This window comes from Oncorhynchus nerka, linkage group LG14 (assembly GCF_034236695.1).
Source record: "Oncorhynchus nerka isolate Pitt River linkage group LG14, Oner_Uvic_2.0, whole genome shotgun sequence".
Classification (NCBI taxonomy): domain Eukaryota; kingdom Metazoa; phylum Chordata; class Actinopteri; order Salmoniformes; family Salmonidae; genus Oncorhynchus; species Oncorhynchus nerka.
The window spans coordinates 19,672,550-19,688,275 of NC_088409.1; the positions used below are offsets into that span (position 1 = coordinate 19,672,550).

At 45.7% G+C, this 15,726-nt stretch overlaps 1 protein-coding gene across 1 annotated transcript; it reads left to right on the plus strand.

Annotated features, from left to right (window-relative positions):
• Window positions 1-10,044: 10,044 nt before the first annotated feature.
• gem (GTP binding protein overexpressed in skeletal muscle) lies at window positions 10,045-14,022 on the plus strand. The gene is made up of 4 exons (XM_029656670.2): window positions 10,045-10,822; window positions 11,076-11,152; window positions 11,305-11,503; window positions 13,271-14,022. The coding sequence occupies exons 1-4, from the start codon at window positions 10,468-10,470 to the stop codon at window positions 13,552-13,554; spliced, it is 915 nt and encodes a 304-aa protein (XP_029512530.1). The 5' UTR covers window positions 10,045-10,467; the 3' UTR covers window positions 13,555-14,022.
• Window positions 14,023-15,726: the final 1,704 nt, after the last annotated feature.

Here is a 15,726-nt window from a genome sequence, read left to right on the forward strand (position 1 = left end):
CACCAGGTGTGGCCACTAGCCTATATGAAGGCCCAAAATTGTGTGTTCCTTTCTGCTCTGACAATGGCATGCCCATTCGTGCGAGATGTGGTGGATGAAGAAGCACTTGTGCTGAGGAGAGCCTTCAGGCGAGAAAGGGTCTTCAGGGACCGGTTGGACCCACTGGCCTTCCCTGATGACCATCTATATGAAAGATACAGGTTTTCTGCAGATGGCATCAGGTATCTATGCAGACTACTGGGTCCCAGGATTAAGCACCGCACTGCACGGAGCCATGCACTGAGTGTGGAGCAAATGGTTTGTGTGGCCTTGCGCTTTTTGCTAGTGGAGCCTTCCTGTACTCAGTGGGGGATGCAGAACAGCTGAACAAGGCCACAATTTGCCGCACAATAAGGAGTGTGTGTCTGGCTATCAAAGCATTAGCAGATGTCTTCATCTCCTTCCCTGGCCACAGAAGACTCTGTGACATCAAAGAGGATTTCTATAGGATTGCAGGTAAGAGGATCTACAAATTACAGGACAACTGTTAACACATAGTAGGATACTCATTACTTTGTGTGACAGGTTTCCCCAATGTCATTGGTGCAGTGGACTGCACACACATAAGGATAAAAGCCCCCTCAGGTGCCCATGAGGCCGATTTTGTGAATAGGAAATCCTTTCACAGCATTAATGTTCAGGTGAACATAACTTTTTGATATTGTCCATTGACGAACACTCTGCATTGCCAGTGATGTGCATTGATTGGTGTAATATTCCTCATCTTATGATTTCAGATGATCTGCAATGCTGACTGTGTGATCAGCAATGTTGTGGCAAAATGGCCTGGCTCAGTCCATGACTCCAGAATCTTTCGGGCCTCTGAAATCTATCACAAGGTAAGCCACACAACCCCTATTTATAACCATCATGGCTGTGTCAAGAATATCACTGTGTTTATGAGGTAGTAATGATGAGATTTTGTGTTGACAGGTGAATTCTCTGGTGTGTTGCTGGGAGACAGGGGTATGGCTGCCAGCCTTTTCTCCTGACACCTTTCACAGACCCCCAGGAAGCACAGCAGGCCTACAACCATGCCCATGCCAGGACCAGGGCCAGAGTTGAAATGACCTTTGGCCTCCTGAAGGCACGCTTTCACTGCCTTCACAAATTAAGGGTCAGCCCTGTTAGGGCATGTGATATTACTGTGGCTTGTGCTGTCCTCCACAATGTGGCCTGCCTGAGGAAGGAGAGGGCCCCCAGAGTGCCACCAGCCATGGACTGGGACAATCCGGCAATCTTCCCTGATGACGACAGTGGTCGGCTGCTGAGGGACCAATATGTGTTGAATTATTTTAGTTAGTATGTGTGCTTTCAATTTTGGTTAAATATGTCCTGCGGTGGCAGAGGAATTTGGTTTTTTTGGGGTTCGTTTTTTGACGAATTTGGCCTCTTATGATGTTTGTGCGGTATACTGTGTGTAATACAAGGCTGCAGGGAGGCTACTGCATCCATTCATTTGTCTGTTCAGTTGATGTGTATGGATTTGTCCTGCATTTATTTTAGTGTGCAGACATGCAGGGTGTGTTATATACAGACCTTTGAATGTGTATGTATCATTTTGTATAATATGCTTGGATTCTGTGCTTTCCATCTTGTAGAGTCACTGTGACTTCAGTTTCGAAAGGAGCTGATGGTTTACCTGCTTTGTTTTGTCCTTATTCAATAAAGGAACATAATGTTACACATTGTGTTTTTATATTCATATGGAATGTGTATTTGTTTATATGACAGAGTACTAGGGCCACACTGAAGAAAAAGGATAAAGTCATAAATTTATGAGGCTGGTTCTTTCTGCAGAAAAGCTACATATTGTTTTGATACTTATGACAATGTGATACTTAATATTCTGGCACATCAGCATGTCTTTGTTTATGAAACCATACTGAAGTACAATTTCACGAAATGCCCCACATCTGTCATTTTAACAACTGTCCTCCTTTAAAACAACTGGTTACAATATTATGACTTGTGTTTTTTTCCCCTCTGTGGCCCTAATATTCTATCATTTTATATATAGCCTTATAGTCTATGGGAAACTGTAAATTATCTAATGATAGCAACATCATCTAAAAATATTTTTTTATCCAAAATCATTGAAATTAATGATCACAAACGTTTAAATAATAACAGTGGGTCTAGTTATATGTGATAACAATGTATAGTGAGCAGTGAAATAACTATTGGTTTCCATTTGTGGTGACTGCTGACTGACATTAGGGATGAGATTAAATAGATCCTGGAATTTAGCCTGGTCTGGAGCAGGCTAGCTCCACAGAATAAATCTCCATGGTAATTTATACCATAACATATCCTCCTGCCCCCTATCCATCTTTAGTGCAACCGGATTACGGATCAATTGAGCCAGGATCACCAAGATATCCTGGCTTAATCCCTTATCCTAGTTTTGTGCAACAGGCCCCTGGTTTCAGATGATTTAGTCTGTGTTTGTGTATGTGTGGCATTGTGTGTTGATTTGTATGGCAGATTGAATGGAGTCTGTCTGACATGCCCTGTCCTCAACAGAAACACAATTATTATAATTATTACACAACACAAGTGATCAGGCCCACACCCTGTGTTTGTCAGCTAGGCTGGTTGTGTAATAACTCGGTCTGAATTGCATTCAGCTCTCCCTTTTAGTGTAGTGATATAGGGGAAACTGCTGGAGTGGACCTTGAACCAGTAAGCCTGCGCTTAGTTACAGGGCAATTTCTCTACCTCCTATGACATAAAGGCCCAGACTATTGACAGAGGAAGTACTGTAGGTCTGACCCACTTGGTATTATTGTGTCACGTTCTGACCATAGTTCTTTTGTGTTTTCCTTGTTTTAGTGTTGGTCAGGACGTGAGCTGGGTGGGCATTCTATGTTGTGTGTCTGGTTTGTCTATTTCTATGTTTGGCCTGATATGGTTCTCAATCAGAGGCAGGTGTTAGTCATTGTCTCTGATTGGGAACCATATTTAGGTAGCCTGTTTTGTGTTGGGATTTGTGGGTGGTTGTTTCTTGTCTTTGTGTCTATGCACTAGATAGGACTGTTTTCGGTTTTCACATTTATTGTCTTGTAGTTTGTTCATGTTAAGTGTCCCTTATTAAAGAACCATGAACTATAACCACGCTGCGTTTTGGTCCGCCTCTCCTTCCCAGGAAGAAAGCCGTTACATATTGAACCGGGTTCATCCCCGAGCCTCAAGGCCATTAGCCTACAGAGCTAAAGCCTAAATATATTGGCACTTTTAGACAATTTATAATTTCTTCTAAAATTAGTTGACATTGAAAAACGTTCGGTGTTCACAGGTGTAATTGTTTGATTAACAATTTCACAGGACCTAAACAATTATAATAAACTAAACTGAAATTGAGATTTGTCACTTCAAAGTAAAAAACATTTTTAAAAAATGCATTATTACAAATTCTAATTTCTTTGGTTCGAGGCAAGTGATACTCGGCAAGTGTAGTTCATCTCACCTGTGGTAAGTTACAGGTGCGTACTGGGTAAAAATAGCCATTCAAGCAGTTTTGAAAGAGAAAACAAAACATTCTGCCCCATTGCACTCCATTGTAAAGTACAAGGTTGCCAATATATTTGACCGTATCGGTATATGCATGAGATTCAAGTCTTCATGGCACAGACAAGATGACTCATCATACGAACGCAGTTTCCCAAACCACTTCCTCTACATCTGCGTCCATACAGAGAGAAGAGACAGTTAAAGTACTACCTTGAGTTCTTTGCAAAATGGCATCACCATAGCAACCATCTCTATGTAACTCATGATCGCATTCAGCCTCGCACTCCCGCTTAGAACACGTCATGGTGCCGTGAGACGCATCTCGCCTCAGACACAGTGCATTGTGGGTTCTATAGACCATGTTTTTCACGTGTCCAGCAGACAAGAGAGTCAAACAGTCACTGTCTATCCAGACAGTGATCTTTGTTGAGAGGACATGACACACACTAATGGAAAGTTGTTAGAAACGCTCCTGTGTGTCTAACACGCACACACAAGGACACACACACACTCACAGACAAGTAGACTGTGTGTGAGTCCAGGCTTATTGTTGAAGAAGGTATGAATAGAGATGTGGTATGAACCTTATAGGTCACTGCAATAGTGTATTAGTGCACATCCATTCACTAAGCTTTAATCCAGGGCCCAAAGACTCACCGTTTTACTGTCGTGTCTATTCATCAAAAGTATATTAATAGCAAACAACAAGCATTAGCAGCAGATGAGAAAAGGGCATGTTTGGGACTGGATTGGCTGCTCTGACTCTGACTGACTGGACCGGCTGCTCTGACTCTGACTGGACTGGCTGCTCTGACTCTGACTGACTGGACTGGCTGCTCTGACTGATTCTGACTGGACCGGCTGCTCTGATTCTGACTGGACCGGCTGCTCTGACTCTGACTGGACCGGCTGCTCTGACTCTGACTGGACCGGCTGCTCTGACTCTGACTGGACCGGCTGCTCTGACTGACTGGACCGGCTGCTCTGACTCTGACTGGACCGGCTGCTCTGACTCTGACTGGACCGGCTGCTCTGACTCTGACTGGACCGGCTGCTCAGACTCTGGAGGGGGGAAGTGGTACTGTGAGAGGAGATTTGTTGTTTTGGTCCAAGTTCAAGAACAAGACTTGCAGTCCTACCTTGGTCCTCTGCTGTCTCAGGAGCTGAACAGCCAGGACTCCAACAGCAGCTACCCCCTCCCCCACAAACACACACACACACCCTGATGGTGTTTTAGCACTTAACAAGGATTTATTGTCCTCTCAGCCATCGGTCCAGCCGATGAGATCAGCTGAGATCAGCAGGATTTAATAAACAGCAGCCTCTCTGACCAGGACCTGATACCACAGCAGCCTCTCCTCTCTGACCAGAACCTGATACCACAGCAGCCTCTCCTCTCTGACCAGAACCTGATACCACAGCAGCCTCTCCTCTCTGACCAGGACCTGATACCACAGCAGCCTCTCCTCTCTGACCAGAACCTGATACCACAGCAGCCTCTCCTCTCTGACCAGGACCTGATACCACAGCAGCCTCTCCTATCTGACCAGGACCTGATACCACAGCAGCCTCTCCTCTCTGACCAGAACCTGATACCACAGCAGCCTCTCCTCTCTGACCAGGACCTGATACCACAGCAGCCTCTCCTCTCTGACCAGGACCTGATACCACAGCAGCCTCTCCTCTCTGACCAGGACCTGTTACCACAGCAGCCTCTCCTCTCTGACCAGGACCTGATACCACAGCAGCCTCTCCTCTCTGACCAGGACCTGATACCACAGCAGCCTCTCCTCTCTGACCAGAACCTGATACCACAGCAGCCTCTCCTCTCTGACCAGGACCTGATACCACAGCAGCCTCTCCTCTCTGACCAGGACCTGATACCACAGCAGCCTCTCCTCTCTGACCAGGACCTGATACCACAGCAGCCTCTCCTCTCTGACCAGGACCTGTTACCACAGCAGCCTCTCCTCTCTGACCAGGACCTGATACCACAGCAGCCTCTCCTCTCTGACCAGGACCTGATACCACAGCAGCCTCTCCTCTCTGACCAGAACCTGATACCACAGCAGCCTCTCCTCTCTGACCAGGACCTGATACCACAGCAGCCTCTCCTCTCTAACCAGGACCTGATACCACAGCAGCCTCTCCTCTCTGACCAGGACCTGATACCACAGCAGCCTCTCCTCTCTGACCAGGACCTGATACCACAGCAGCCTCTCCTCTCTGACCAGAACCTGATACCACAGCAGCCTCTCCTCTCTGACCAGGACCTGATACCACAGCAGCCTCTCCTCTCTGACCAGGACCTGATACCACAGCAGCCTCTCCTCTCTGACCAGGACCTGATACCACAGCAGCCTCTCCTCTCTGACCAGGACCTGATACCACAGCAGCCTCTCCTCTCTGACCAGGACCTGATACCACAGCAGCCTCTCCTCTCTGACCAGGACCTGATACCACAGCAGCCTCTCCTCTCTGACCAGGACCTGATACCACAGCAGCCTCTCCTCTCTGACCAGGACCGGATACCACAGCAGCCTCTCCTCTCTGACCAGGACCTGATACCACAGCAGCCTCTCCTCTCTGACCAGGACCTGTTACCACAGCAGCCTCTCCTCTCTGACCAGGACCTGATACCACAGCAGCCTCTCCTCTCTGACCAGGACCTGATACCACAGCAGCCTCTCCTCTCTGACCAGGACCTGATACCACAGCAGCCTCTCCTCTCTGACCAGGACCTGATACCACAGCAGCCTCTCCTCTCTGACCAGGACCTGATACCACAGCAGCCTCTCCTCTCTGACCAGGACCGGATACCACAGCAGCCTCTCCTCTCTGACCAGGACCTGATACCACAGCAGCCTCTCCTCTCTGACCAGAACCTGATACCACAGCAGTGGACATGAGAGTGTACAGGGCAGGACTGAGGGACCAAGTGTACAGGGCCAAGCACCTGGGGTCTGCTGCATCTGCTGGGCTTATGACATAACGCTATGAATGTCTGACGTAGCATGCACTAGGTCAGACCAGCCCATTATACCTGTTGCACCACCCAGAAGTAACATCCAGGCGGGTCCTTCCTACACTCGGTGAACAGGCATAGGTTTGAAACTCAGCCCCATCCTTCATTGTCTACAGCAGTGTGTGTGTGTGTGAGCGCTCCTCATCTTTGCTCTCTGCCTGCCTGTCGGTCTGGCTGTCCTCAGGTGAATCTGATTGATCCTGACCCCAAGTTAGAACAGCTCCAGATTACAGTGTTAGGATCAGTGATAGAGGTTGTGAGCCAACCAACCTTCATGCTGTTACCTGAGGAGACCTGGGGATGTGACAACCGTTTGGACTACTGCACGGTTTCCCAAACTAGGTCCACATGGGTGCACATTTAGGTTTTTGCCCCAGCACTACACAGCTGACTCAAATAATCAAAGCTTGATGATGAGTTGGTTATTTGAATGGGGGAGGGGGGGGTTGGGAAACCCTGGACTACTGCACCTTATACACATGTGAAATGAAACCATAGCAGCCTCTCCTCTCTGACCAGGACCTGTTACCACAGCAGCCTCTACTGCACCTTATACACATGTGAAATGAAACCATAGCAGCCTCTCCTCTCTGACCAGGACCTGTTACCACAGCAGCCTCTACTGCACCTTATACACATGTGAAATGAAACCATAGCAGCCTCTCCTCTCTGACCAGGACCTGTTACCACAGCAGCCTCTACTGCACCTTATACACATGTGAAATGAAACCATAGCAGCCTCTACTGCACCTTATACACATGTGAAATGAAACCATAGCAGCCTCTACTGCACCTTATACACATGTGAAATGAAACCTGGCCCAATAATGTGAATAGTATAAGTGTGGATGACAGAACTCTTGTCTGGTGCCTGGATTGTGAAAGAGTGTGTGAGTGGATATGTGTATGTGCAAGTGTGATTGTGGGGACTTATCACTGTCATTATTTTTGTTTGTTAGGTAGGAAAAGGGGCATTGAAGAAACAATTGATTCTCTGCTAAAATCTGGGTAAAAGATTAAAAGGTGTGTGAGTCTTATTCATTACGTTTAGTAATGTCTTTCTTTTCTAAAGTCTACCAACCTTGCCAGCAGGCTTGTTAGTTAGACAAGCTACAGTGCATTTGGAAAGTGTTCAGATCCCTTGACTTTTCCCACATTTTGTTACATTTCAGCCTTATTCTAAAGTGGATTAAATCATGTTTTTACCTCGTCAGGCTACACACAGTACCCCATAATGACCAGTGAAAACTTTATTCAAAATAAAAAACAGAAATACCCTTTGCTATGAGTCTCAAATTTGAGCTCAGGTGCATCCTGTTTCCATTGTTCATCCTTGAGATGTTTCTACAACTTGACTTGAGTCCACCTGTGGTAAATTCAATTGATTGTACATGACTTGGAAAGGCACACACCTGTGCCTTTTCTGGTCCCACAGTTGACAGTGCATGTCACAGCAAAAACCAAGTCAAGAGGTCGAAGGAATTGTCTGTAGAGCTCCTAGACAGCATTGAAGGTCCCCAAGAACACAGTGGCCTCCATCATTCTTAAATGGAAGAAGTTTGGACTCTTCCTAAAGCTGGCCACCCGGCTATACTGAGCAATCGGGGGAGAAGGGCCTTGGTCAGGGAGATGACCAAGAACCCCAAAGTAACTCAGACAGAGCTCCATCGTTCCTCTGTGGAGATAGGAGAACCTTCCAGAGGGACAGCCATCTCTCAGGCCTTTATGGTAGAGTGGCCAGATGGAAGCCTCAGTAAAAGGCACATGACAGCATGCTTTTAGTTTGCCAAAAGGCATCAAAAGGACTCTCAGACCATGAGAAACAAGATTATCTGGTCTGATGAAACCAAGATTGAACTCTTTGGCCTGAATGCCAAGCGTCACGTCTGGAGGAAACCTGGCACCATCCCTATGGTGAAGCATGGTGGCGACAGCATCATGCTGTGGGAATGTTTTTCAGCGGCAGGGACTGGAGGACTAGTCAGGATCGAGGCAACGATGAACGGAGCAAAGTACAGAGAGATCCTTTAAGAAACCTGCTGCAGATCGCTCAGGACCTCAGATTGGGGGTGAAGGTTCACCTTCCAACAGGACAACGACCCTAAGCATACAGCCAAGAAAACGCATGAGTGGCTTTGGGACAAGTCTCTGAATGTCCTTGAGTGGCCCAGCCAGAGCCCGGACTTGAACCCGATCTAACATCTCTGGAGAGACCTGAAAATAGCTGTGCAGCGACACTCCCCATCCAACCTGACAGAGCTTTAGAGGATCTGCAGAGAAGAATGGGAGAAACTCCCCAAATACAGGTGTGCCAAGCTTGTGGTGTCATACTCAAGACTCAAGGCTGTAATCACTGCCAAAGGTGCTTCAGCAAAGTACTGAGTAAAGTACTGAGTAAAGTACTGAGTAAAGTACTGAGTAAAGGTCTGAATACTTACGTAAATTGAACGTTTACGTTTTTTTTTATACATTTAAAAACATTTCTATAAACCTGTTTTTGCTTTGTCATTATGGGGCATTGTGTGTGGATTGGTGAGGGAAAAAAACAATGTATACAATGTATTATAATAAGGCTGTAACGTAATAATAATAATAAAATGTGGGAAAAGTCAAGGGGTCTGAATACTTTCCAAATGCACTGTAGCTACTCTAACTTGATAGCCTGAAATGGCTCTTGGTAGCTAGTTATGAGGCTAGCTAAAGCCAACTTCATAAAATATCTATGTGGCTAGTAGTATTACAGAGAAACAATAACAACATATCTTTTTTCTTATTCTTATTTTTTAAACAGGACACATCTGAGGGGGCATGAGCCCTTGTGCCCCCTGTGGGCATGATGCCTCTGCCTAGAGGAGAATGTACTGGGGCCTTCTGTCACTCAGATGCATGGCTTTATATGACCTTTTTCCATTGCAGCACCAGAGTGTAACCAGTGATTATGTGAATGTGAGCTCTACTGTTATTTTGGGGGAAGTGTGTTTCCATCACCCAGTGTGACACTAAAGACGTGTGAAGAGGAGATTCAACAACTTCTGCATAATCAAAACAGTTGCTTTGTGAGAAAGTGTCAACCCTGGATCTTAATGCATGTTCACAGTTAGCCATTGTTATGTAAAGGACACCATGTAGCCATACCAAACATAACACATCATACTACTACTATACTAATTTGGTATCCCGGAATTACGTTTACTATGTTATGTCTAGTCTATGAGACCAGGCTGTTGTGATATGTCCCTGCTCAGCCTCTACAGTACCAGAAACATTGGCAGGGATACAGTAGCCTACACATGTGGAAACACACATCTCCACTTATCCACTGCTGCCTCTGGGTGTGGGGGGGGGGGGGGGGCAGACCCCCTCAACACCACTGGTCCCGAGCCGTGAGAACGCACAAGGGTGAGGGAGGAGACACAGACTTGACGTCAAGGAAACCTTATCTCGCGCTGAGCCCTTCTTTATATAAATCTCGCCGCGGAAGAAATCCCATTATAACATTAGAGAGAGACCAATTTACGGGATTACACGCGCTCACAGTGTTCAGAGACCTCAACAACCAAACAGCCTCTTTCTTTCCCATCTCGAGGATTTAATTGTCTACCTGCACTAATGCTTGACTTCCACTGATGTGGGACAACTTCTGACATTTGCTCGTAGCTCTTGATGAACTCGTATTCCTGAGTTTGGGACATTCGGTTGTATCCAGTCTTCATCCATTTCACTCAATTATGGACTTGTAGGATTTATTTTACTTTCTGAGAATACTTTGGAGATTCTCATCTGTTCCATTATTTGTTTTATAGTCCAGTCCAGTGGTGTTTTTTTTCAGCGCACCTTTATTTTTAAAGGGCGAGTTTTATTAGTTTGACTTATTGTATTATCTTATCATCATGCTGTTGAGTATGCGACGACACAGTCTGCGGCTGCAGCACCAACTCCACGGGTGGAGCATCAGTGATTCCGGGAGCCACCTATCAGACAGCCTCGCGTCTCCAGCGTGCATGTCCCGCTCCAAATCCTGTACGAACTCCGCCGGGGAATCGGATGGGATCCGCGATAGCTGGGCCTCTTTAGACTCCACAGACTCCGTCATCTCCACTGGGTCTACCGGGAATACCGGCGGCAGCTCGAGACCTTTTCGCGTGGTGCTGCTGGGCGCCAGAGAGGTCGGTAAAACCGCGATTGCCAGCATCTTCGCTGGAGCGGCGGACAGCATGGACAGTGACGAGTGCGAGCTCTATGGAGGTGAATGAATTACAATGCGCTTGATAGTAAGGAAAATATGCTTTATAGGGTAGGTCAGTATTATGACTTTGTGATGGATGTATTTAATGCTGTTGTGCGTAATGGGCACATAGGGAAACATCCACTTGACCTCCTTTTTACGCATCCATATTACATCAATATAAAAGTAAGATGCTTGAACAATACTACTTGTATGAATATAAATGTTGGTTGTAAATGTGGTTCTTAACACAGTGATTGGTTTGTTCTTCAGATGAGGTGTGTGAGCAGACCATCACAGTGGATGGAGAGAAAGCCACAGTCACTCTAGTGGACAACTGGGACTCAGAGGTAAGAGAGAAACTTCTAATGGTTACTTGATGAAACTCTAGTCTGTAGGCCTAGTCACAACTCTGTCTTGCTGTGTGTGTGTTTTAGCCATACTCTAACAGTTTGTTTACATATCACAGCTCTAACGTAGTCTCTATTTGTGTTCCCTTCAGGGAGGGTCGTCTCAGGACCAATGTATACAGACAGGCGATGCGTACCTGCTGGTCTACTCTATAACTGACCGCTCCTCCTTCCTGCAAGCCTCAGAGCTACGTATATCCCTCCGCCAACACCGCCCTGCCCACCACACGCCAATCATCCTGGTGGGAAACAAGTGTGACTTGGTCCGCCGCAGAGAGGTGTCAGTTAACGGTGAGATTAGAGGCACAGGTTTGGTGTGTGTGTGTGTGTTTGCATGTGTGCACATGTGTATACAGTTGATGTCAGAAGTTCACATACACTTAGGTTGGAGTCATTAAAACTTGTTTTTCAACCACTCCACAAATGTCTTGTCGGCTAGGACATCTACTTTGTGCATGACACGAGTAATTTTTCCAACAATTGTTTACAGACAAAATTATTTCACTTATAATTCACTGTATCACAATTTCAGTGGGTCAGAAGTTTACATACACAATGTTGAATGTGCCTTTCAACAGCTTGGAACATTCCAGAAAATGATGTCATGGCTTTAGAAGCTTCTGATAGGCTAATTGACATAATTTGAGTCAATTGGAGGTCTACCTGTGGATTTATTTCAAGGCCTACCTTCAAACTCAGTGCCTCTTTGCTTGACATCAAGGGAAAATCAAAAGAAATCAGCCAAGACCTCAGAAACAAATTGTAGACCTCCACAAGTCTGGTTCATCCTTGGGAGCAATTTCCAAACACCTGAAGGTACCACGTTCATCTGTACAAACAATAGTACGCAAGTATAAACACCAAGGGACCACGTAGCCGTCATACCGCTCAGGAAGGAGATGCGTTCTGTCTCCTAGAGATGAATATACTTTGGTGCGAAAAGTGCAAATCAATCCCAGAACAACAGCAAAGGACGTTGTGAAGATGCTGGAGGAAACAGGTACAAAAGTTTCTATATCCACAGTAAAACAATTCCTATATTGACATAACGCGAAAGGCCGCTCAGCAAGGAAGAAGCCACAGCTCCAAAACCCCCATAAAAAGCCAGACTATGGTTTGCAACTGCACATGGGGACAAAGATCGTACTTTTTTCTGATGAAACAAAAATAGAACTGTTTGGCCATAATGACCATCGTTATGTTTGGAGGAAAAAGGGGGACGCTTGCAAGCCGAAGAACACCATCCCAACCGTGAAGCACGGGCATACTGTTGTGGGGGTGCTTTGCTGCAGGAGGGACTGGTGCACTTCACAAAATAGATGGCATCATGCGGGAAGAATATTATGTGGACATATTGAAGCAACATCTCAAGACATCAGTAAGGAAGTTAAAGCTTGGTCGCAAATGGTTCTCCCAAATGGACAATGACCCCAAGCATACTTCCAAAGATGTGGCAAAATGGCTTAAGGACAACAAAGTCAAGGTATTGGAGTGGCCATCACAAAACCCTGACCTCAATCCTATAGAAAATGTGTGGGCAGAACTGAAAAAGCGTGTGCGAGCAAGGAGGCCTACAAACCTGACTCAGTTACACCAGCTCTGTCAGGAGGAATGGGCCAAAATTCACCCAACTTATTGTGGGAAGCTTGTGGAAGGCTACACAAAACGTTTGACCCAAGTTAAACAATTTAAAGGCAATGCTACCAAATACTAATTGAGTGTATGTAAACTTCTGACCCACTTGGAATTTGATAAAATAAATCAAATCTTAAATAAATCATTCTCTCTACTAATATTCTGACATTTCACATTTTTAAAATAAAGTGGTGATCCTAACTGACCTAAGACAGGGAATTTTTACTAGGATTAAATGTCAGGAATTGTGAAAAACTGAGTTTAAATGCATTTGGCTATGGTGTATGCAAACTTCAACTTCAACTTCAACTTCCGACTTCAACTGTATGTTACAGAGGGCTGTGGAGGAGCTATGGTGTTTGATGGTGTGTTTATGAGTTTCTCAGCAGCTATCTGACTTTGTGTGACTGTTTCTCCCTCCAGAGGGCCGTGCGTGTGCTGCAGTGTTTGACTGTAAGTTCATCGAGACGTCAGCAGCGATGCAACACAACGTCTGGCCAGCCTTCCATGGCATTGTACAGCAGCTACGACTACGCAGAGACACCAAGGAGAACAACGACCGCCGCAGACACACACACTCACACACACGCCGCGACAGCATACCCAAAAAGGCCAAACGCTTCCTGGACAAGATGGTGGCCAAGAACAATGCCAACGTCGCATTCCGCCTGAAGTCCAAATCCTGCCATGACCTTTCAGTGCTCTAAGACCCAGGACACACACACAACCCCACCCCTACTGCAGTCTACATTAGACTGACCCCTCAAAACTGTCGCCCCATTCGCCAGCCTCTGTGACGGTCTGGAGAATCAACCAATGGACATGCAGTGTTCTGACAATCTCAGCCGACAGAGCGATTGAAATAGTAAAAGAGAGAGGTGCTAGATAATTAGTGATCTCTAATCCTTTTAGGATCCCTCACTGAGACTCTCTCCTCTCTCTCTCTCTCTCTATCATCTCTTGTTCTCTCTCCCAAGTGCTTTAACTAGGTTATACGGACAATTTGAATTCTGATAACAAGGTGTTTGTATGTCTGTGGTTTTGTACATAGTCCTATCTGTCCGATTGAGATAACTGACAATCTGCACTGCTCATCTTGTGTATGTTTTGCTGTGTGTGGATATTTTCCATTGGTTTTGTTTAGCAGTGGAATAAAATCCATATTTTCTTTAAAATGTTATAATGTTCACTTGTTGTATTTGTCTTGCTAGACTCCAATAACATCACACACACAAACATGCTATTGGAACATGACTCAGCAGGTGACACAGAGCAGTTATCCTCCCCTCAGAGGTAATGTGTGTGTGTGTGTGTGTAGGTGGGTGTGTGTTCCCACCAGGATGATTGGCACTAACCCCCTAGAGACCTGGGATTGGGGCCAGGGCAGTGTGAGAGAGGGATAATTAGGCTACCTTCAGCCAGAGTGGGAATGAGAGAGCCATGTCTGGATTAATGACTGACTGGAGAGGGCTGCCTTTAGAAACACTCCTTCAATTGAGGAAGAGGAACTGGACACACAGATATGTCTTGTACAGTGGCATCTCAGATTGTGAGAATTGAGTGAGTTGTCAAGGTAACATCCTGGAGGAGGAGTCAAGAACCAGGAAGTGGTTAGATAGAAGTCTGATTCAATTGTGTTTGTCTGTCTGTGTGTGTGTCAGGGGTATAGGTATGGGTGGGCTGGGGTGGACACAGGCCCATTCACTGGGGAGACAGGCCCTGCCAGGTCCACCCATTTAGATTGAGCAAAAACAAAAAAATGCAGGCCTATCCACAAATGAATTTCTGGCTATTTCCCTGGTGTATGTGCATGTGTGCATGTGTGTTTATTTGCGTTCCTTATCTCAGAGGCAAGGTAGATTAGGTTGATATCCTAATCTTGTTTCAGTACTTTAACACTGATTGATCAAATTAGATAATTATCGATTATGGATCACCTACTGAACGAGTCAGCAGGGAGATGAATACCTTCATCCTCATCATCATCATCATTGAAGGGTTTGCAGGATGGCAGCACTATTACTGACCAACCTTTCATGGAGGGACAGAGAACTACAGAGATATGGGTTTGTGGTTATACATTTGGGTAATTCTCAACTAACCACATGGTACCTTTAGTTTAGACCAGTGGTTTTGAACTTTTTAATAAAAACATTTATTTTACCTTTATTTAACTAGGCAAGTCAGTTAAGAACAAATTCTTATTTACAATGACGGCCTACCCCGGCCAAACCCAGATGACGCTGGGTCAATAGCCTAGTGGTTAGAGCGTTGGACTTGCAACCGAAAGGTTGCAAGTTCGAATCCCCGAGCTGACAAGGTACAAATCTGTCATTCTGCCCCTGAACAGGCAGTTAACCCACTGTTCCTAGGCCGTCATTGAAAATAAGAATTTGTTCTTAACTGACTTGCCTGGTAAAATAAAGGTAAAATAATAAAATAAAAAAATTGTGCTCCTCCCTGTGGGACTCCCAATCACGGCCGGAGGTGCTGCAGCCTGGAGCCTTTTGAATCTTCTTGTGATGCTAAGTGCACAACACCAAGTCAGCAACTGTAAATACAACCAGATCACCTGGCCTGTCTGACTATTTGGGATACAGTTCCTTATTCCACCAATCAACACACTGTATCAGTTCATTATTACAGGGGACCTATCAGAGGTGTGTGTCTGTGTGAGAAGCAGTCATATCTGTGTCTCAGCTAAGCTCCTCTAAACAGCTTACTACTAGACATTCTCAGACAGGAAGCAGTCATATCTGTGTCTCAGCTAAGCTCTTCTAAACAGCTTACTACTAGACATTCTCAGACAGGAAGCAGTCATATCTGTGTCTCAGCTAAGCTCCTCTAAACAGCTTACTACTAGACATTCTCAGACAGGA